The 24327-nt window shown below is 40.9% G+C and overlaps 1 protein-coding gene across 1 annotated transcript in view; it reads right to left on the reverse strand.

Annotated features, from left to right (window-relative positions):
* Window positions 1–24327, reverse strand: part of LOC117529259 (WD repeat-containing protein 70) — a 94629-nt gene that overhangs the window by 47912 nt on the left and 22390 nt on the right. Inside the window, 1 exon segment of the mRNA XM_034191992.1 lies at window positions 8510–8684. Within this exon segment, the coding sequence (XP_034047883.1) occupies window positions 8510–8684 (175 nt within the window).

Below are 24327 nucleotides of genomic sequence, written 5' to 3' on the forward strand. Positions count from 1 at the left end.
TTTTGGTTAGCTGTGCCCACCACTGGGTCAAATAAAACTAAAGTTTATATTAAAAGACTGAGAAAAAAAAATGATTGTAAAAACAAATTTATTTAAATAGAAAAACTTGATTTGTAGCTTTTCATCACGACTTGCGAATTGTTGTTGCATTGGTTCTCGCTGGCTTCCTCCTACAGTAAGTCTTTAGTTCTCTGTTGGCTGGCGAGATAACAGCACTGTCATTAACAAACAAGCCTGTCAGTGAAGCAATAATCTTGGCACTTCTTAGCACTCAAATAAACATGACCTAGGTTTAAACTGCTGAATTTTCATTAATTCTAAAGGAAATGCAAATAAATCGGTGAATAGGGAATTGCAGCAACACGAAGCTTTTGACTCAGAAAAGCGGAGAAGGAATTTGAAGTGTTCACAGAGTGTGGGAGACAGATAAGATAGGAAAATGCAGAGAAAAGCTGGCAAAATGAGAAAGTTATAAAAGCAGGAGAGAGTGCAGCATGAGGGGAATGAATGATGAGTCTGTAAGATAAATGACAGAATCAAGGCTATACTTCACTTCTACAGCAAATGGAAGGAAGTTATTAACTTGGACAAGGCAGATAACAGTGTCACCTTGAACTGTAGATAAAATTAATTCTACTTTTAAGCCCTTGGCCTCGGCAGCTTCTCAAAGAGTATTCAACCCTCCCTGCAGAGTTCATTAATTTCCTTACACATTCTCAACATAAATCCATTTTCTGGTAACCTTATATTATCTACCTCTTCATTTCTGTGATAAATTGGCAGAAGACGTTCGCAAGGTCAAATTCATACAAGGAGGACTCCACTTTCTAATCTTGCAAGTGACATGGGGTATGAGACGACGCTACAGGCTACATCCGGATCAATACGTTAAAGCAAAGGAGCTAAAGCAAAACCGCACAAAAGCAGAATCCTGCTTTATTGTTTAACTAAAATAAAGACATCTGGGGCATTGTTTCCATCAGGTAACCACACTGGCCACTGCCATTGTTGCACAAAGAACATGGAGCCATATCCAACCACAACATTTCAACTCAAACAGCAGACGATGGATCTGGAGTAGAAAGCACAGATGAGCTGGGTAGATTTAGCATCTGACAAAGATGAACTCGTACTGATGTCTTGTTCAACAAGTGGCAATGAATAATTCTTTTGCTTCAAGTATAAGGCAGGTGACTTGTCATGCCTCAGTGGAGAGCAGAGCCAGCTGGCGGCTAAGATGCGGAGGCAATAGCCTAACTATACAATTATCTTTTCAAAAAACAAACAAACAAAAAACTATTTACATTTGGTGTGGTCAACATGTGCACATTTACTGCTAGACTGTTTCGTGGCGACAAGCACTTTACTGCAAATACATATTGCCCCATCCAACAACATTAATTAGCTGGGGGTATTCAACACGTTGCAGAAAGAGCCAAGAGGGTGCAGGTTTTATTTGCAACCACCCGGTCAGTCCACCAGGTGATTTCACTGATTAACATAACTTTGAGCAGATGGAATTGGTTAATCAGTGAAATCACCTGATGGACTGACCGGGTGGTTGCAAATAAAACCTGCACCCTCTTGGCCCTTTCTGGAACATGTTGAATATCTCTGATCTAGGGGAAGTCATGGTCTAGAGCTGGGGTGGGCAACTTGTTCCAGAAAGGGCCAAGAAGGTGCAGGTTTTCTTTGCAGCCAGTGATTCCACCAGGTGATTTCACTGATTAATATCACTTTGAGCAGATGGAATCAGTTAATCAGTGAAATCACCTGATGGAGTAAGTGACTGGATAGAAAACCTGCACCCTCCTGGTCCTTTCTGGAACAAGTTGCCCACCCCTGGTCTAGAGGTTAGCAAGGCAGGCTTGTGACCAGAGGATCCTCAGTTTGATTCCCACCACACTGGAAAACCAAGATCCTCCAGAAAATATCCTTCATCTCCAAATTGTGTGCAGTTGAGTACCTCCTCACCAGAAAGCCTCTCCACATATTTCACTTGCATCTGTTTGATGCCACAGCACTGTGCACCTTGCACTCCAATTTAAAGGGAATGACGCTCTGATTGGTTGACATTATGACCGGACTATGCCTAGGACTACTATGCCATGAATAATAAACCTGGTAAACCATTGGCTGGCAGTGTCCACCTTTGCACTTGGTTTAACCCACAAAGATATTCACAGGGATTTTGATGTACCCCAGATGGATTTGTGTGTGGCGTTTTACCATATGCACCACAGATCCTCACGGTAAAGCCCCAAGAGATGTTGTTTAACAGTTTCAGAGTTTAGTGGATGTCCTGATATCACATTTATGAAAATTGTTACAGCATGTTATACTGTCTTCAACGTCTGTTTTGGTTGTACTATATTTTAATCTATCCTCGTAAGAAGCCAACTTGTGGAATAGGGCAAAGAAACAACATCTGTCCAACTGCATACACAAATTAAAAGACAAAAAGTAAAACAAGGAAATCTCACACAGTACAGAAAAACAGGCAATCAGAAAAAGTTGTCCTTAATAGGCAGACAGTGACAAGTACTGCAAACATATACCCACTGTACTACTTTTAGAACATATACTGTTGTGAAAGCTCGAGTGTTTATTTTCTGTCCTGATGCCGGCTGCCTTTGGTAGATGCCACGGTGTTTTCTTCCTGTGATAATCTACAGAGCCGGCTCGTGAAATTGGATTCTTATACGCCGTTTGAAATGTCGCTCAAACCGTGTGACATCCTCAGTAAGCCGCGTGCTTCCCTCTGGCCAAAACAAGCACAGAGCGAACGATCACAATATTCAACAAGTCAATATTAGCATTTTGGGACATTAATATGCACAAGATAACAGTTTTGTACGTGTACGTGTGTATGCATAAGGACACATACGCCACAAAGCTACATCTACACACGTTCAGCTGCAGGAGTTGATAAATAGCTGGAGGAACACAGCGTAGGGTTTCATTCTCAGCAGGCTACGATAACAATCTACCACAGGGCCAACTGTTCCTAACCACACTGTCTGACTAACATTATATAAATACTGTATGGCCTAACCTCCCCCACCCAATGGCGTACTTTCATAACCACACACCTGAAACACTTGGCGGCTTCTGTGTGGTCGGTGGCGGCATCTTACTGTGACCTCTATTGCTTTCTGAAGATCAAGTGGCCAAACCACAGTCCTGAACAGCTGCTCTGATCTTTCAGGGAAATCAACAAGTGGTGACAGTGAATCTGTGTGTGTGTATTTGCGCGGATGCGTGTGCTGTTAATGTCCACATAATCCTAAAGTGTGATCAGTGAAGTAAATGCATTCCTCTGTGTCTTTGCTATACTGCTCTGAGTCAGACTTGAGTGAGGACTGAGCTCAGTGTTGGATGATGCAGCTTTCATTCCTTAACAAGATTTATGAAGGTAATTTTGTAACGGCTAGTCCCACCAAGAGAATGGAATGGAGGAAAACAATCTGATCTGAGGTATATTTTTACAGTTAGGGTACATTTGCATGGCCCGGAGGATTAGTCTGATTGTTCTTCAAATCCTTCTATGAAGACGTTCATGACGAAGGCCATGTACGGCAGCCAGCCTGGCTGACACTGTGGATTAGTCATTCCTATACTTAAAGAGTGCAACTGCCCAGTTTGACATCTGAAGATCTTCTGGGGCCCACCCTAATCTGTAATCACAATTCTGATTGACACATAGGACAAATGATGTAGTATTTCCATATGTATATTATTGTTTTTTAACTTCTAATTACTTGGAATGGAATGATACACCAGTTCCACATACGTATCACGATACACCTACGACAATTCGATAGACATCAGGTTATATAATTACACTGCTGTTCATGCTAATAAGTCCTGTGATAGACTGGCGTCCTGTTCAGGATGTACCCCACCTCTCACCTTATGGCAACTGCGAAAGGCAGCCCCCCCCCCATAACCCTTAATTGTAGTAAGCGAGTATAGAAAATGATTGTTCACGCTAATCACATAGAAAGTAATCTGTGGTGAATGTTTAACTTTACAGATATTATTCTAAAGTACAAATTGTAATCCTTGTGTTATGTGTTACGTGTGTGCCAAAGTCAAAGGTCACAGACAAGCAGGAAAGTGGTGAAAAACCCAAAAGGTGTGGAAGGTGAGGAAAGGAAACAACGTAACAATAAAATTAAAAGAAAAGATGTTAAAACCCACAGAACCAAAATACAGCTCCAACTACACAAAGTTAAAAACAACTGTGGAAACCAAAAGGTGTAAAAAGTGTAACAAAAGAGAAAAATCAAAGAAGAACAAATACATAAAAAGAGGCCATCAAATAAAGTACAAAAACAAAAGACGAAGGCAAGAACGCTAACAGAAAAGCAACATGAGGCTAAGCATAAAAATAAAAGTGAAAAACTAACATGGAGATTAAGAACAACTAAGGAGACAATCAAAATACAAACTACAATAATTAAACAATAACCAAAACTAACTCCAAGAACAGAAGGCAGAACTAATGTGGAAGACAGAAGTGACTAACGTGCCACAAGGGGGACAAACTGGCTAACCCAGACGGAGGACAGATCACAAAGACACCAAATATAGGAGCACAGATAACACCAAAAACAAAAAGGCACAGACAAGCGTACCCACAACAAGATCATCATTTATTCCATGCATTAGGTGAATTTTCATGGTACTGTGAAACTCATTTCAAAAGACTACATGATTTAGTATAGTGATATGATTATCAAAATATGCAATGTATCATTTCACTTGTACTGATTATATCAGAAAAATAAATATTTTTGCGCAATTGTAAGCTTCATTAGAAAACTGAAAATCAAAGATGCTTTTATTTACTTATTTTTAAAGATTGCTCATGGGCCATCAAGGGGCTGCAGCACACACGTTGGAAATCATTGCTGTAAAACAAGAGCAATCAGAGATTTCTGATGTTTGCCAATTCGGATCTGGATCACCTCCAAAATTCAGTGGAGTCTTCCATTCCCTAATACCTATCTGTGGCGCAAATTTGGTAAGAATCAATGAAGTAGTTTTGACATAATCTTTCAAAGCCTATTTAAAGTGGAATCTTGAGCCAGAATCTGGATCCAGATCCAGATCATACCCAAATTTCTGTGGGGTCTTCCATGCCCTAATATCTGCCTGTGGTGCAAATGTGGTGAGAATGTGAAGTAGTGTTGACGTAATCCTTCAAAGACTATATAAAGTGAAATCTTGATCCAGAATCTAGATCTGGATCAGAGTCTTCCATGCCCTAATATGTATCTGTGGTGCAAATTTGGTGAAAAAGTGTGAAGTAGTTTTGACGTAATCTTTCAAAGCCTGTATAAAGTGAAATCTTGATCCAGAATCTGGATCCAGATCACCTCCAAAATTTAATGGAGTCTTCCATGGAGTAATATGTATCTGGTGAAAATTTCGTCAAAATCTGTGCAGTTAAAATCCATGTAATAGTTTTGATGTAATCCTTCAAAGCCTGTATAAAGTGAAATCTGGATCCAGATCCAGATCACCTCCAAAATTTAATGGAGTCTTCCATGGCCTAATATGCATCTGTGGTGAAAATCCCGTCAGAATCTGTGCAGTAGTTTTGACGTAATCCTGCTAACAGACAGACATATAAATAAATAAACGCACATGATTTTATTATGTCCTTGGCGGAGTGTCGGTGCCAATTCCCCAATTCTGTAACACTAGCTTGGGAACAGTTGACAGTTATATTGTAGACACACATTGCTGTGTTGACTGTCAGTTTTACAAGGTTGGTGACTACAAAATCAGCCCCGTTCTCACTTTCATAGAAATGCTTCCCAGAAGGTCAGTCTATAACCATGACAAAATGGCGTGTGGAGATCACAGGTGACCATGAATGTGATCCATTGTGTGGTTTGATGACACATTTTGTACCATGTGCAAAATGTAGCACACCCACAGCACACTGTGGTGCTTCCAGAAAACCTCCCAGGGATGTCGCGGCATGTAGGACAATGTCAGAGCCTCCACGGAAATGGATCACCAAAGATGGAAATGAGAAATTTTTAAACATCTTGAGAATACAGCCATGGTTAAAACAAGATCACAGCACAATGGCAGAATAACTCTGCTCACCACAGACTCTCTCCTGGACTGAGGAAGTAGGGACAATGTTTCAAGCCATGACTTTCCAAGATGATACTCGTGAAAATGAGATTTGCTAGCGATCAAATTATGGAGGTGGCAATAATAAGTGTGGCACAGTAATAACAACAGGGTGTGAATGGCATCATTTCTTTAAAAAAAACAACAAAAAACTAAGAAATCAAAAGTTATGTTTATCAAGCAACAGAACACAAGAATAAAGAAATGAGCTGAAAGCATGAATCGCACCCAACTGGTCTCTCCAAGTGTGCCATGTTATCTCGTGATAACACTCCGCACGATTTATTAATCAAAACCACTTTCCATTTAGTTGTCTGGAAACATCCAAATCCATCCATGACGTTATGACATTCCTCTAGTCTCCGCTGTAATTTCTTAGAACAAAGACCCGTACCAGCACTCCCCAACCCAGAGCATTGTAGAATACACATTACCTGGCAACCACAAAATTAAGTCTTGTAATTTTGGCACTGACCCCTCTGGACAGAGGAGGAGCACGCAATCACACGCCGTGGCAGTCGACTAAAAGAGACCTACTTGACTCACATCATTGGATCAATCAGCTTGTGTCGGGGATCAAGGGAGTCATGTGTCACTCTCAATAGCTTCTCTCCTCACTGAGATCTAGAGAAAGGTGAAGTACGTGACTGATCTCCCTGCATATCCCAGCCATGAGTAAGAGTAGTGATATAACAGAAGATAGTCGGGGGCAGCAGCAGCAATAAAAGCACGCGCAGGTCAATTCCTCTATACGCTCATGGCTGAATTTGAGTGGGAAACACAGGTTGCTGATGAGGGCACCAACAAAGGTCTTGATGGATTCAGACAAGACAGGCTCCAGTGGTCTGGGAAACAGACATGACTATTGTAAGCTGCTATGGGACAGGGTAAATATTTAGCTTGGAGAAGGAGGGGTAATAAATTTTGAAAGCTTTAACCCAATCACTTGTGGTAGAGGAGGTGGAGACGGGTGGGTAGGTGGGGGGTCTACATAATACCGGTACACTGAACCACAAACACTCTTACAATACATAAAGAGTTACAAGAGAAAAGAAAAATTCAAAGAACGCCGTTTGTCCTCTGATTAAAAAGTTGAATGTTGTAGTAATTATTGTGTAGCCTACTTCCCATTTGACTAATCTGGATAAGCCACCATGTCCAATCAAGCTGTTCCAGCTCACTAACCACAGCTTAATTGTCACAGCCACTATTCTCACATGGAATAACAGAACCATTCAACCTTGTCCACACATGGGCATGGGCACATGAAAGGCTAGAAAGCAAAACAAAAGACTTAAAGATTTGCTAAAAGGCTGAGGGCAAACAAACTTCATGTATCTGTATCTGTATGTATATGTAAGAAATTAAAATTCACTCACAGGCATCTGTTAAAAAGGTACAGTCGTGCTACATGTTGCCAAGTATTTAACAATACGTGTGTGTGGGTTTCCATCGTATTCACTCCCCTCAATCTTGAAGTAGTAGGAGAAAAGTACAGGTATCTGTATGGATAATATTCAGACAAGATCGCATGGTTCTTCTACACTGATCCTGTACAAGTGTGTCCACCAGGTGGCAGTGTTGGTAGCTGGCATACAGAAAACCACAGAAATAATAATAAAAATAAAATACAGTGGCTGACAGGGGCCACAACACTTCCAAATAAAGACAACCATAGCAAATGCAGAAAACATGAATATACCTGCCTTAAATTCAACAACAGGTAGCTGTACCAAAAAAGCCTTGCAAATTTGGGGGAGTGGGGAGTGAATGGTCTCAATCGTGAATCACTATTAAAGGAAAAAGCATTTCCCAGCTTGGAAGTAATTTGATTCAACTGAAGAAAAAAATATGTAAAAATAGCCAAAAATGATGAATAATGTGAGCAATTTACCTCAACAATTTGCATGTAAAAGAACAAAGTCAACACTTTGATGATCTAATTACCTAAATAACTAATAGTGGAAAAAGTAACATGAAAATTGTGATGTTGTCTCTTAGCAATTTTCATGCAACTCAGCTGAATAACACAGTTTCAGTTGGGTTTTTTTTTCCCTTCATGAACAAAATAACAGCAGCAGAAATCCAAACACACTGTTGAATTTCTTGATTAATTATTGTGACTAAAAATAGGTCAGACAGGCTACTTCATAACATTCAGTACATTCTGGACAAAACCATTCAAGAGCCAGCTATTTCAGAGCTCTGCTTAGTGTTAAAGACCTTTTGACCTCTGACCCCACAGGGTGCAACCATGTAAAATAAATAGTTGTAACACTGTATTCTGGAACGCAACAAAACAGGCCGCGCTCTATGTGTTTGTGTGTGTGTGCGTGTGTGGTTCAAGACTCACACTGAGGTTTCTGTCCCAGATCTGGATGCTGCCATCCTGGCAACCAGCTGCAATGAGCTTTCCATCGCGGCTGTAGGTGCAGCACGTGGGTGTGACCTTTTTCCCCTGGAGGGAGCGAGGTTTGAACACAGATTTGTGATTCTTCTCCGAGTTCACATCCCATGTGCGCACGGTCCTGTGGACAGACAGAATTCTATTTATCCTCACCAAAGTGTCACGGAATGGTAATAAAATATATGTCCATTTATAGATAAATACCAAACACCCATAATAAATCAAACCCATATACAGACACCTCGTCCCCCAGACGTTCTTGTGAATGTTATGTGAGGCAGCTATTTGTTGCAGAGTGAGTGTTTAGGAAACAGCAGCAAAATATATCAGGCTGACAGGCATGTCCAAGCCTTCCATGAAATCCTCATTCCCTTTCCTACATCTGTTCAACACATTAGGCATTTTGGATGAGTGCTGAGACCATTAGTCAATCAACAGAAATGCAATTGTCAACTACTTCGATAATAAATTTATTGTTTAACACATTTATTAAAAAAGGCTAACTTCCTAAAATATGCACATTTGATGCTTTTCTTCCGTTAACATTACATTTTTTTGTAAGTTGAATATCTTCATGCTGTGGATTGTTGGTTGGAGGTTAAAAAAGGCCTATAACCGACTGCACATTTATGGGATAAGAGAGTATTAAGTCCACAATAACAGGAAAAATATGGAGGGAGTTAAAAATGCCTTGTGTTTCAAGAAAAGAGTCAAACGTCAAGAAAGAAGTCAAGCTTTTCATGTGAAAAAGAAAAAAAAAACATCTCGCACATCTAGGAAAAGGTCAAACTGTTAAGAATAAAGTTTTTTTTAAAGTGATTTAATTTTTTTTTTTTTTTTTTGGAAGTAATGTTTTGCCCTTCAGGATGAAACAACCTGATGAACTGTCTCATTGTGTCTTGTGACACAACATATTCTCTCTGTACGGAATGCAGGTGGAACCATCAATACCATAACAACACTAAACACAGTTTCATCACCATAGATTTTGGATTGTGTGAATGCAGCATCCTGTTGCAAGTTTGTGTGGTTTCTTCTTCTGTATACACAATTTTTGGTGCCTTCTTCTCTTCAAAGTCATTATATTTACCACCGCACTGTTTATGTACTTCAGAAAGTTGCTTCCTTGTTAAGAAAAACAATCTTCACTTAAACAATGTATTTCGTAGCAGATGCTTTAGATTATTTTCAAAAGGTCATTTTTAATCTTGAATGGTCAAGTTTACGCTCACCACATTTTGAAATGGTACTTCAACTACTACATTTGGCAATTTAACTTTATTCTGGAAATGTAAAATAAATAGAAATCTTCCTTTCATTATTTCCTTAATGTGGCCCTAAAACATGGCGTATTATTGAATTAAAATGTGTAGTTTTTTTTTTTTTTAATTTGTGCAGACTAGAGGTTTCAGTATAAAATTTCATAAAAGTTTAGCTAAAATTACTAATGCAACCTTTACTGATGCAAACATTATACGTCACTGACAACATACTGTAGCTGTATGAGCCTGGTGGGTCTTCACTGCAACGGAGATGCAACAGATGAGAAATTCAGTTATGAGGCTATTCCAGTAAATGTGTGACTTCTGGGAAATAGGTTGAGTTCCGATGTTGCCGACCAAACGGTCTCCCCTAATAATTGGTCCCCCCTGCCTTCACTGTGCATGCGTCATTTCGGAGCGTCAGCAGCAATTCACTGATTATCGCCTCGTTTCTGCTTAAAACTGCACTCCAGTCAGCATCTGTCTCAGCGACAAATATCTGAAGCTTTTGTACAACAATCATTTCCACATAAATTCAGTATTACTTCACAATTAAAAAATGGGGGAGCGATCAGAGCAGCAGCACGTCTGAGTCTGACCCTGTGAGTCTGACTCTCTACACCCAAAGCCATCAAGAGGATTAATGTGATTATTAACCATCAGATGACAAAGTAAAACCTCTTAAACCATTCTAAAGTCAGTTTTAAGCAGAAACAAGGCAATAATCTGTGACTCGCCGCTGACGCTCCGAAATGATGTAGGCGCAGCAGCACGTCAGACTCAGATGTGCTGTGGTGGTGCTTGTGATCGCTCCCCCATCTTTTATTATGAAATAATGCTGAATTTACGTGGAAATGATTGTTGTACAAAAGCTTCAGATATCTGTCTCTGAGATAGATGATGACTACAGTGCAGTTTTAAGCAGAAACGAGGTGATAATCTGTGAATTGCTGCTAACGCTCAGAAATTACGCATCCGCAGAGAAGGTGGGGGGGCGACCAATTTTTTAGGGGGTACCGTTCAGTCGGCGATGACTTAAAACTTCATGATTTCTACACATGGCTAAAAAAGCAAATGGGTATTTCCATTTGACTCGAGGTATAGTTTCTGGTCCCTTTTCAAGTTATTTTTTGTGTAACTCCCACACATATACTGTACATTTTTAGACACCATTTCTTGCACACTGACACCAATTGACACAAGGTGTGAAATGACAGAAACAAAAAGTAAAATAAATCTTTCATTACTCTTAATTAAAGCGTGACTTGTGTTACACCAAAAATCCATTGTTTCCTGAAAAAAGTAATTTTATATGTATAAAACTGAAAATGTAAGGGAAACTGTAAAAACATCTTGCCTAATTTTCCCATTCAGCATGGAAATGCCAAAATATCATCAGATTTTGAAGATGAATGAATGCGAGGACACTGAAACCTGTAGAGATGATCGACACCGCTTCCTAACACCTGATGTAACATCACTTTCTCTTCATTCAGCTCTCCCTCCACAGTTACTGTCACAGACTACACCATCCACATGAACACTCAGACTGCGTGTGCACATGTGAGACTGACTGCTTCCTTTCGTGAGTGTGACCTTTAGGTCATGAGGTCAGTAGAGGAGTATAAACACACAGGCAGGGCTGCTACTAAGAGCAAGGGAAGGATTCCTTCCTGGCTGCCTACAAAGTCACAGACACATACACACTCAACTGTGTTTAGACAAGTCTAACAGCGCGATACAAATGCCAGCTGAGAACGTGTTTTGACCGAGAAACGGCAAGGGTCGGTAAAACTGCTTTTGATGCATCGATGTGTTTAATTCAACAGAAACCCGTGCTGTTAATAGCTCAAATTGTCACTTCCTGGGGAAAAACGGTGCAAAAGTTAGGATTGTACTTATATATCACGAGGTAGCCAACACAAGCTGTACAGTAAGTGTTTACAGTATGTCAGCAGATGTGTATGTGCAAGAGAGAGAACGGGAAAGAGTGATAGCTTTGGAACATGACAAATTGGTCCACCTGCTGCCTCACACAGACATCTCAATTTTGTTTATAAAAGACTGAAGGCGCCTGTCAGCCAATAAAGACAACATAACCTTTCACGTGGCACCCAAAACCCAGAATGCTATTTATCGTCGGGGCGCTTTCCAAAACATGGCAGCACCAGCTGACAGGAGGACAGAGGCGAGAGGTTGGAGCCCACCAGTGTGGAGTCAACCATCAGCAGAGCATCAAGACTGCACACCCTCATCTGTCAGGACCCGGACTCAGAACGGGTTCACGCAAAGCCAAGATAGTAGGCTTTTACATTAAATTAATTAATTACATAATACATGCACAAGAACAATGTTTTGCAAGTCCAGACTTGCACCTGACAAATATTTTACTTGTTGATTAATAAATTTCTCATTTATTTTACAAAACATCAACATTACAATTTTCCAGGGCAAAAGATGATGCTGTGAAACTATTTATTTTCTTTGAATAACACTGTAAAAGAGAAACTGTATCAATATATTATACAACAATATGAAAAAACAAAATAAATAGTTGCCACAATTTTTTTTTTACATCAGCTAATGATTAACAAACTAATAGTTTCAATATTAGCCAGCCTCACTTACAGAAAAGCATGGGGGGGGTGTATGCACTGTGCATGCACATAATACTGTGCTGTTAATTTAGCACTACAAGAGGCAGATTTCCATGATAGGAGTTTTTCAGAAAATAACATTTTAATATTTCAATACCAAAGAGGGGATACAAAGTTTATATCATTTACCTAATCATCCGCCATCATGTAGTGTAATTGATGTCATTTCATGACTTGTTCGCGATGCCATCATGACATCAATTTTTGAACAAGTATGACATTATAACATGATGCCTTTGTGGCATCATAATAATGTCATTAAATCATTTTTTATTCAGTGACGTCAGCTTTCAATAGTCTATCCAGTCCTACTGACTGCAGAAATATCACAAAAAATGTGTTTTTAAGACTATATTTTTTAACTACCTTGCACTTAACCTTTGGCTGATCTACTCCACAAGTTAACCCTCTGTGGTCCCAGGGCATTTTTTTGGACAGTTTACTCGCCTGGTGTAAATGTTTTATTACTGCTGTTAACAGCTCTCCCTGCATCCCACAATCAAGTTTTATGACTCTTTTTTTCAAGACAACCTGTGCTTTCAGAATATATATGCTTTTGTTGTGTTTTATAAGTGTAATAAAGGTTTACAAACAAAAATAAGAAAGAAAAAAGTAAAGCGGAAAAATAATTTTACACACATTTATTCAAAACACACAGCAAACTATAATAAACAACTGTTTTGACACTTTATAAAGGTAATTTGAGGCCTTGTGTGAAAGACTGTTCAACAAAAAGGTTCAAACAATAAAACACAAATGCACATTTTGAACAATATATACAAAATGGCCTATGCGTTTTTTGTTTTTTTTTGTCTTCATGGTAAAAGCAACAGAGTTATCCAGTAACATTCACATGCAAACTAGTGGAGCAATCCTGATAGTTACACACTCTTTCTTTAAGCACGTGAGATTGTCATCAGAGGCTCTCCGTCTGCTTTCAGTGATCGCTGTGCGTAATGGCGCAGGGCGCATTTGGAGCCCAATAGTATGTACTCATTGGAGCACCCAGGGGGCTATTCAAATGGGCCAACTAGTAACATATCACTCCTGAAAACAATCTTTGGCTTTTCATGTGAGGTGAATCTGCCCTACGATTGGATTTTGGAAAAGCATGTGACAGTGAGCCAATTCCGATTGGACACTCACATTGCGCACATCATCACACAGCTTCTATGAGGAGTACAAAGATGGTCGATGGCTGGCTCGAAAGTCCGCAGAGTTAACTTTTCAGCAAAAAAAAGTAAGTTTCTATCTCATATCATTAAAAAGTTACTTGTAATTTAGTAAAGCTTGGTCTTAGCCGTCGTATAAGATGGCGTCGACCCCAGAGGGTTAACAACCTGGAAACCTTCAAACACAGAATATTCCTGCCAAGTTTGATGAAAATCTGTGCACCCATTTCAGAGTTATTCTGTAAAAAGTCAGACACACGGACTGATGCAGCTCGGTGGCACAAACTGTTAGTACTCTTGCCTCCAAACAAGATAATCGCAAGTTCAAAACCACAGAGTCCATTCTCCTTGGACATTTGGATTTGTGCCAGGAAGGTATTCCAGTGTAAAACGTGCCAAATCAAGATGCGGATCTATAGTGGATCTGCTGTGATGACTCACATCACAGCAGATGCACAGCAGCACTTTTCAAACCTTTTGTCTGACTTAGTGCTTAGCTCAGATAAGATAATTATAGTGGGCGATTTTAACATCCACACAGATGCTGAGAATGACAGCCTCAACACTGCATTTAATCTATTATTAGACTCAATTGGCTTTGCTCAAAATGTAAATGAGTCCACCCACCACTTTCTTAGATCTTGTTCTGACTTATGGTATGGAAATTAAAGACTTAACAGTATTCCCTGAAAACTCCCTTCTGTCTGATCATTTCTTAATAACATTTACATTTACTCTGATGGACTACCCAGCAGTGGGGAATAAGTTTCATTACACTAGAAGTCTTTCAGAAAGCGCTGTAACTAGGTTTAAGGATATGATTCCTTCTTTATGTGCTCCAATGCCATATACCAACACAGGGCAGAGTAGCTACCTAAACTCCAAGTGAGATAGAGTATCTCGTCAATAGTTTTACATCCTCATTGAAGACAACTTTGGATGCTGTAGCTCCTCTGAAAAAGAGAGCTTTAAATCAGAAGTGCCTGACTCCATGGTATAACTCACAAACTCGCAGCTTAAAGCAGATAACCCGAAAGTTGGAGAGGAAATGGCGTCTCACTAATTTAGAAGATCTTCACTTAGCCTGGAAAAAGAGACTGTTGCTCTATAAAAAAGCCCTCCGTAAGGCTAGGACATCTTACTACTCATCACTAATTGAAGAAAATAAGAACAACCCCAGGTTTCTTTTCAGCACTGTAGCCAGGCTGACAAAGAGTCAGAGCTCTATTGAGCCGAGTATTCCTTTAACTTTAACTAGTAATGACTTCATGACTTTCTTTGCTAATAAAATTTTAACTATTAGAGAAAAAATTACTCATAACCATCCCAAAGACGTATCGTTAACTTTGGCTGCTTTCAGTGATGCCGGTATTTGGTTAGACTCTTTCTCTCAGATTGTTCTGTCTGAGTTATTTTCATTAGTTACTTCATCCAAACCATCAACATGTCTATTAGACCCCATTCCTACCAGGCTGCTCAAGGAAGCCCTACCATTATTTAATGCTTCGATCTTAAATATGATCAATCTATCTTTATTAGTTGGCTATGTACCACAGGCTTTTAAGGTGGCAGTAATTAAACCATTACTTAAAAAGCCATCACTTGACCCAGCTATCTTAGCTAATTATAGGCCAATCTCCAACCTTCCTTTTCTCTCAAACATTCTTGAAAGGGTAGTTGTAAAACAGCTAACTGATCATCTGCAGAGGAATGGTCTATTTGAAGAGTTTCAGTCAGGTTTTAGAATTCATCATAGTACAGAAACAGCATTAGTGAAGGTTACAAATGATCTTCTTATGGCCTCAGACAGTGGACTCATCTCTGTGCTTGTTCTGTTAGACCTCAGTGCTGCTTTTGATACTGTTGACCATAAAATTTTATTACAGAGATTAGAGCATGCCATAGGTATTAAAGGCACTGCGCTGCGGTGCTTTGAATCATATTTATCTAATAGATTACAATTTGTTCATGTAAATGGGGAATCTTCTTCACAGACTAAGGTTAATTATGGAGTTCCACAGGGTTCTGTGCTAGGACCAATTTTATTCACTTTATACATGCTTCCCTTAGGCAGTATTATTAGACGGCATTGCTTAAATTTTCATTGTTACGCAGATGATACCCAGCTTTATCTATCCATGAAGCCAGAGGACACACACCAATTAGCTAAACTGCAGGATTGTCTTACAGACATAAAGACATGGATGACCTCTAATTTCCTGCTTTTAAACTCAGATAAAACTGAAGTTATTGTACTTGGCCCCACAAATCTTAGAAACATTGTGTCTAACCAGATCCTTACTCTGGATGGCATTACCCTGACCTCTAGTAATACTGTGAGAAATCTTGGAGTCATTTTTGATCAGGATATGTCATTCAAAGCGCATATTAAACAAATATGTAGGACTGCTTTTTTGCATTTACGCAATATCTCTAAAATTAGAAAGGTCTTGTCTCAGAGTGATGCTGAAAAACTAATTCATGCATTTATTTCCTCTAGGCTGGACTATTGTAATTCATTATTATCAGGTTGTCCTAAAAGTTCCCTGAAAAGCCTTCAGTTAATTCAAAATACTGCAGCTAGAGTACTAACGGGGACTAGAAGGAGAGAGCATATCTCACCCATATTGGCCTCTCTTCATTGGCTTCCTGTTAATTCTAGAATAGAATTTAAAATTCTTCTTCTTACTTATAAGGTTTTGAATAATCAGGTCCCATCTTATCTTAGGGACCTCATAGTACCATATCACCCCAATAGAGTGCTTCGCTCTCAGACTGCAGGCTTACTTGTAGTTCCTAGGGTTTGTAAGAGTAGAATGGGAGGCAGAGCCTTCAGCTTTCAGGCTCCTCTCCTGTGGAACCAGCTCCCAATCCAGATCAGGGAGACAGACACCCTCTCTACTTTTAAGATTAGGCTTAAAACTTTCCGTTTTGCTAAAGCTTATAGTTAGGGCTGGATCAGGTGACCCTGAACCATCCCTTAGTTATGCTGCTATAGACTTAGACTGCTGGGGGGTTCCCATGATGCACTGAGTGTTTCTTTCTCTTTTTGCTCTGTATGCACCACTCTGCATTTAATCATTAGTGATTGATCTCTGCTCCCCTCCACAGCATGTCTTTTTCGTGGTTCTCTCCCTCAGCCCCAACCAGTCCCAGCAGAAGACTGCCCCTCCCTGAGCCTGGTTCTGCTGGAGGTTTCTTCCTGTTAAAAGGGAGTTTTTCCTTCCCACTGTCGCCAAGTGCTTGCTCACAGGGGGTCGTTTTGACCGTTGGGGTTTTTACGTAATTATTGTATGGCCTTGCCTTACAATATAAAGCGCCTTGGGGCAACTGTTTGTTGTGATTTGGCGCTATATAAATAAAATTGATTGATTGATGACTCAAAGCACAAAAACGAGAGAAGAAAAATGCAAGGGATTGTAATATGCTGACACAAGCCTGGGGTACCTAACAATTACTTACGTCTGTCACTAAACTGTTATTTTCCTGTTAGAATTAAGATTTTAAAAAAATTCTTTATTAATCACAAAGTAATGTCTTCAAAATTTTGTGTTCTGACTCATCAACAATACTAAAAAGCATTGACACAATGTAGCAAATTTTCCACATTTAGCAAGGTGGAACATACAGGTTTTATAATGAGAGAGATTAATAAGCCAGTTAAAACTATTCTGGTTGGTCACTGATTCAATGTCATTCACTGTTACACAAATTTAAACCATCTGGGTTAAATTCACAACTCCAGAGTGAAACATCTGGGCTGGCGCAAAACCTTTACTCACCCAGAGGGGACTTGTTATGAGAAACTAATCGCAGTGAAAGCATACGGGGAGTCAAAATATTCATATAGCAGCATGAAAAAAAACAGCAAAAACATTCAGGGGCAGTACTGACACCCTGCAGCCCTGTTTCCCCTTCAATCAACAGCCTCCTTTTCCTCCACAAACGCTTCAAAAACAGAGGGGTGAATGTAATAAAATGAGATCCATACAGCCGCACTCATGCATGTGCACTTTACGAGGCAGTGCAGTCATTCACATATCAACTGAGGAGTGACAACTCCCACAGGCCCCAGATTTTATCTGTTCACCAGGTTATAGGCCTAGTGGGGGGTTATGGTTCCTAGGATCACTTTCCCACCTGATCAGATAAGACAGAGAGAGAGAGGAGAAAAGAAAAGACGTACATCTTGTGTAAGATTGTTTATTGGCTGAATCCTGATGATGAAAAAGGGATGTGCTGCATGTTGGCAGGTTGACTGACTAACTGGGGCTCTGTTATGAGAATGTCAGATTAGTGTGTGAATAACTGAAGGAATTAGGAGACATAAGGCCCCCCTGAAACTTGCACAACTTTGATCTGCGCACTTGCATGCACTCCGCTCTGCACAAGAGTAAACTCGTCTCAAACTCATTGTAAACTGTGCGCAGCTTCGTGCAAGTGCGCAAAGAAAATTTTGAAATGTTCAAAATCTCCATCATGCATTAATTACATGAACATTACGCAAACAATTAAAAAACACAGCGCGAGAGAGTGACTGCATCAGCGCACCGCATCAGAGAGCAGCTCATCTCAACGATTATAATGAGATGTTAAATCTATCATAAGCATACTTTTACAGTTGCACACAAGACGGGATGAACATGCAACTGTTTTACCGAGCTATTACAATATAAACATGACAAATAATTACCTTTTAGGTGGTTCCAAATGCGTTCTCCACCTCATTAAGTGCGTGAGAAAAGCTGCAGCTGGAACAGCCCTCTGTGATTCTGGGAGAGTGCAGAGGAGTTTTCAACAGCCAGCTTGCAGAGAAAATGATGAATCCGCTACGAAATAATTATTTTAGATATGCAGCATCCAGCGCACAACGCATGGCGGCCAGCAGAACAAAGCGCGGTGTCCAGCTGGGAACACAATGGGTGGGATTGTCACGACAATGCGTGTGCAACTGCGCGGATCAAAGTCATGCAAGTGTCAGGACACCTATACATACAGTAGTGTTCAGAATAATAGTAGTGCTATGTGACTAAAAAGATTAATCCAGGTTTTGAGTATATTTCTTATTGTTACATGGGAAACAAGGTACCAGTAGATTCAGTAGATTCTCACAAATCCAACAAGACCAAGCATTCACGATATGCACACGCTTAACGCTATGAAATTGAGCTATTAGTAAAAAAAAGTAGAAAAGGGGGTGTTCACAATAATAGTAGTGTGGCATTCAGTCAGTGAGTTCATCAATTTTGTGGAACAAACAGGTGTGAATCAGATGTCCCCTATTTAAGGATGAAGCCAGCGCCTGTTGAACATGCTTTTCTCTTTGAAAGCCTGAGGAAAATGAGACGTTCAAGACATTGTTCAGAAGAACAGCGTAGTTTGATTAAAAAGTTGATCGGAGAGGGGAAAACTTATACACAGGTGCAAAACATTATAGGCAGTTCTGTTGTGAAAGTGTCGTGACACGGACCCACAACAGGGGGCGTTAATGAACGGACAATGGATAAGTCAAAAGTAACAATTTAATGTTGTGAATCGCACGACGTACAGACAATAACAATATGGTGACTGTCAATCATACACCAGGTGACGTGTGGGCAGGCTCGACGATAGAAGACGCCTGGCGAGAGAAGAGCCGGATCCCACACAGCTTCCACCACCAACGGAGCTGAAGAACACCGGAGCCGCCAAGCCCTGCGCCCCAGGTGGCTGCTGTCTTCAGCAGTCAGACCCGGTACTGCTGGCAGAGAACAGAGACAGTCCTGATGAGTGTGACTTCGCACACTCAGTAATCCCACAGTCTGTATACAATTGGGAGGGAGAACCTCCACCTCCAAATCACACACTCGTGCAGCTCCTGTCTAACCACGTATCTGGTTGGGGTGTGAAGCGAAGCCGTCGCTGATCACACCAAACGCCAATCCCACAGATAAGGCAACACCCACAGGAAAACGGCTGCAAAGAAGTTCAGACTATTAGTCAGTGTTAAGTACAGCAGAGAATATCACCTGAATGGTAGCTGATTTCTCGGCGGGGAGGTGGAGTTGCAGTCCGGCCTTTATGGTGGTGGTGATGAGTAGTGGATGAGTGACAGCTGGTACGGATGATGAGTGACAGCTGTCACTCCTGGTCGCTCCGATGCCCTCTCGTGCTTGAAGCCCGCACTTCAAGCAGGGCGCCATCTTGTGGTGGTGGGCCAGCAGTACCTCCTCTTCAGCGGCCCACACAACAGGTTCATCTACAATGATCTCCAATGCTTTAAAATGGACAAAAAAAACAGAGACGCGTGGAAGAAAACAGAAAACAACCATTAAAATGGATAGAAGAAAAACCAGAATGGCAAAGGCTCACCCATTGATCAGCTCCAGGATGATCAAAGACAGTCTGGAGTTACCTGTAAGTGCTGTGTCAGTTAGAAGACGCCTGTGTGAAGCTAATTTATTTGCAAGAATCCCCCGCAAAGTCCCGCTGTTAAATAAAAGACATGTGCAGAAGAGGTTACAATTTGCCAAAGAACACATCAACTGGCCTAAAGAGAAATGGAGGAATATTTTGTGGACTGATGAGAGTAAAATTGTTCTTTTTGGGTCCAAGGGCCGCAGACAGTTTGTGAGACTACCCCCAAACTCTGAATTCAAGCCACAGTTCACAGTGAAGACAGTGAAGCATGGTGGTGCAAGCATCATGATATGGGCATGTTTCTCCTACTATGGTGTTGGGCCTATATATCGCATACCAGGTATCATGGATCAGTTTGGATATGTCAAAATACTTGAGGAGGTCATGTTGCCTTATGCTGAAGAGGACATGCCCTTGAAATGGGTGTTTCAACAAGACAATGACCCCAAGCACACTAGTAAACAAACAAAATCTTGGTTCCAAACCAACAAAATTAATGCCTCGCAGATGTGAAGAAATCATGAAAAACTGTGCTTATACAACTAAATACTAGTTTAGTGATTCACAGGATTGCTAAAAAAAAAAAAGCAGTTTGAACATAATAGTTTTGAGTTTGTAGCGTCAACAGCAGATGCTACTATTATTGTGAACACCACCTTTTCTACTTTTTTTTACTAATAGCCCAATTTCATAGCCTTAAGAGTGTGCATATCATGAATGCTTGGTCTTGTTGGATTTGTGGGAATCTACCGGTACCTTGTTTCCCATGTAACGATAAGAAATATACTCAAAACCTGGGTTAATCTTTTTAGTCACATAGCACTACTATTATTCTGAACACTACTATACAGAGGCATCGAAGCAAAGAAGAGAAGTATGAGCCATTGTGGTCTAAGGAAGACACTAAGACACTCAGGGTGGCTTAGGGTGTGCACCTCTGCCTTATATAAGCTATACACTGCATAACTAGATACACTGGATATGATACGATTCAGGAACAATACATTTAATTGGAATTAACACACAGTTAAGGGGAAAACTTTAGTACTGACAAAACTGGCTGGCGTGACTATTTCTTTTTGTTTTATTTGAAATTTTCGTGGAGAAGCACTGCGTAAAAGCGGTGCCACATTTTGGATCCGAGAGCTGTGTTTGGTTGCTTTGCAGTTGTTGGTGGTGGTGATGCTTGAAAAATTCTCACACTTTTATGAGAATATGAGCATGCAGAAATAGCATGCAAAATAAGCTTAAACAAATCACAATGTTCAAAAATGAGCCATTAACCAGCTCATCATACATTTAGATCAAATCAGGGGTCTGCGTATTGATGCAGTCATGTCTCTTGCTTTAAAAATCTATTTTCAGTTTGTATCTGTTAATAGGTACACCCCTACAAGACATCACTTAGTCAGAATCTAACCAGAAGAAAGTGGTCTGACATTCAGGTCACTCAAAAATTGTTTTGACACACTGATAAACTTGCAGGTGTTTATGTCCAAATCAAGAATTTTTGCACAACACAACCTAAAGCCTAAAAAAGCAACTGAAAAGGTATGCATTCTTGGGCATTACATGGAACACTTGCAGTGTAAGGCACAGAGTTGTTAAAGGTACGCTGGACTGTGGATGAACCTGTCGTGTCAACCTGTGTGCCCAAACATGTTCAAGCACAGCGTGAAGGGTCTCTCTCTCTCTCTCTCAAAATATAAATGCAACACTTTTGGTTTTACTCCCATTTTGTATGAGATGAACTCAAACATCTAAAACTTTTTCCACATACACAATATCACCATTTCCCTCAAATATTGTCCATAAACCAGTCTAAATCTGTGATAGTGAGCACTTCTCCTTTGCCGAGATAATCCATCCCACCTCACAGGTGTGCCATACCAAGATGCTGATTAGTGCACAGGTGTGCCTTAGACTGCCCACAATAAAAGGCCACTCTGAAAGGTGCAGTTTTGTTTTATTGGGGGGGGATACCAGTCAGTATCTGGTGTGACCACCATTTGCCTCATGCAGTGCAACACATCTCCTTCGCATAGAGTTGATCAGGTTGTCAATTGTGGCCTGTGGAATGTTGGTCAACTACTCTTCAATGGCTATGCGAAGTTGCTGGATATTGGCAGGAACTGGTACACGCTGTCGTATATGCCGGTCCAGAGCATCCCAAACATGCTCAATGGGTGACATGTCCGGTGAGTATGCCGGCCATGCAAGAACTGGGACATTTTCAGCTTCCAAGAATTGTGTACAGATCCTTGCAACATGGGGCCGTACATTATCCTGCTGCAACATGAGGTGATGTTCTTGGATGTATGGCACAACAATGGGCCTCAGGATCTCGTCACGGTATCTCTGTGCATTCAAAATGCCATCAATAAAATGCACCTGTGTTCTTCGTCCATAACAGACGCCTGCCCATACCATAACCCCACCGCCACCATGGGCCACTCGATCCACAACACTGACATCAGAAAACTGCTCACCCACACGACGCCACACACGCTGTCTGCCATCTGCCCTGGACAGTGTGAACCGGGATTCATCCGTGAAGAGAACACCTCTCCAACGTGCCAAACACCAGTGAATGTGAGCATCTGCCCACTGAAGTCGGTTACGACGACGAACTGGAGTCAGGTTGAGACCCCGATGAGGAAGACGAGCATGCAGATGAGCTTCCCTGAGACGGTTTCTAACAGTTTGTGCAGAAATTCTTTGGTTATGCAAACCGATTGTTTCAGCAGCTGTCCGAGTGGCTGGTCTCAGACGATCTTGGAGGTGAACATGCTGGATGTGGAGGTCCTGGGCTGGTGTGGTTACACGTGGTCTGCGGTTGTGAGGCTGGTTGGATGTACTGCCAAATTCTCTGAAATGCCTTTGGAGACGGCTTATGGTAGAGAAATGAACATTCAATACATGAGCAACAGCTCTGGTTGACATTCCTGCTGTCAGCATGCCAATTGCACGCTCCCTCAAATCTTGCAACATTTGTGGCATTGTGCTGTGTGATAAAACTGCACCTTTCAGAGTGGCCTTTTATTGTGGGCAGTCTAAGGCACACCTGTGAGGTGGGATGGATTATCTCAGCAAAGGAGAAGTGCTCACTATCACAGATTTAGACTGGTTTGTGAACAATATTTGAGGGAAATCAATCAATCAATCAATTTTTTTATATAGCGCCAAATCACAACAAACAGTTGCCCCAAGGCGCTTTATATTGTAAGGCAAGGCCATACAATAATTATGTAAAACCCCAACGGTCAAAACAACCCCCTGTGAGCAAGCACTTGGCTACAGTGGGAAGGAAAAACTCCCTTTTAGCAGGAAGAAACCTCCAGCAGAACCAGGCTCAGGGAGGGGCAGTCTTCTGCTGGGACTGGTTGGGGCTGAGGGAGAGAACCAGGAAAAAGACATGCTGTGGAGGGGAGCAGAGATCGATCACTAATGATTAAATGCAGAGTGGTGCATAGAGAGCAAAAAGAGAAAGAAACAGTGCATCATGGGAACCCCCCAGCAGTCTACGTCTATAGCAGCATAACTAAGGGATGGTTCAGGGTCACCTGATCCAGCCCTAACTATAAGCTTTAGCAAAAAGGAAAGTTTTAAGCCTAATCTTAAAAGTAGAGAGGGTGTCTGTCTCCCTGATCTGAATTGGGAGCTGGTTCCACAGGAGAGGAGCCTGAAAGCTGAAGGCTCTTCCTCCCATTCTACTCTTACAAACCCTAGGAACTACAAGTAAGCCTGCAGTCTGAGAGCGAAGCGCTCTATTGGGGTGATATGGTACTACGAGGTCCCTAAGATAAGATGGGACCTGATTATTCAAAACCTTATAAGTAAGAAGAAGAATTTTAAATTCTATTCTACAATTAACAGGAAGCCAATGAAGAGAGGCCAATATGGGTGAGATATGCGCTTTGAATGACATATCCTGATCAAAAATGACTCCAAGATTTCTCACAGTATTACTAGAGGTCAGGGTAATGCCATCCAGAGTAAGGATCTGATTAGACACCATGTTTCTAAGATTTGTGGGGCCAAGTACAATAACTTCAGTTTTATCTGAGTTTAAAAGCAGGAAATTAGAGGTCATCCATGTCTTTATGTCTGTAAGACAATCCTGCAGTTTAGCTAATTGGTGTGTGTCCTCTGGCTTCATGGATAGATAAAGCTGGGTATCATCTGCATAACAATGAAAATTTAAGCAATACCGTCTAATAATACTGCCTAAGGGAAGCATGTATAAAGTGAATCAAATTGGTCCTAGCACAGAA

Source organism: Thalassophryne amazonica, chromosome 17 (genome assembly GCF_902500255.1).
Source record: "Thalassophryne amazonica chromosome 17, fThaAma1.1, whole genome shotgun sequence".
NCBI classification, from domain to species: Eukaryota; Metazoa; Chordata; class Actinopteri; order Batrachoidiformes; family Batrachoididae; genus Thalassophryne; species Thalassophryne amazonica.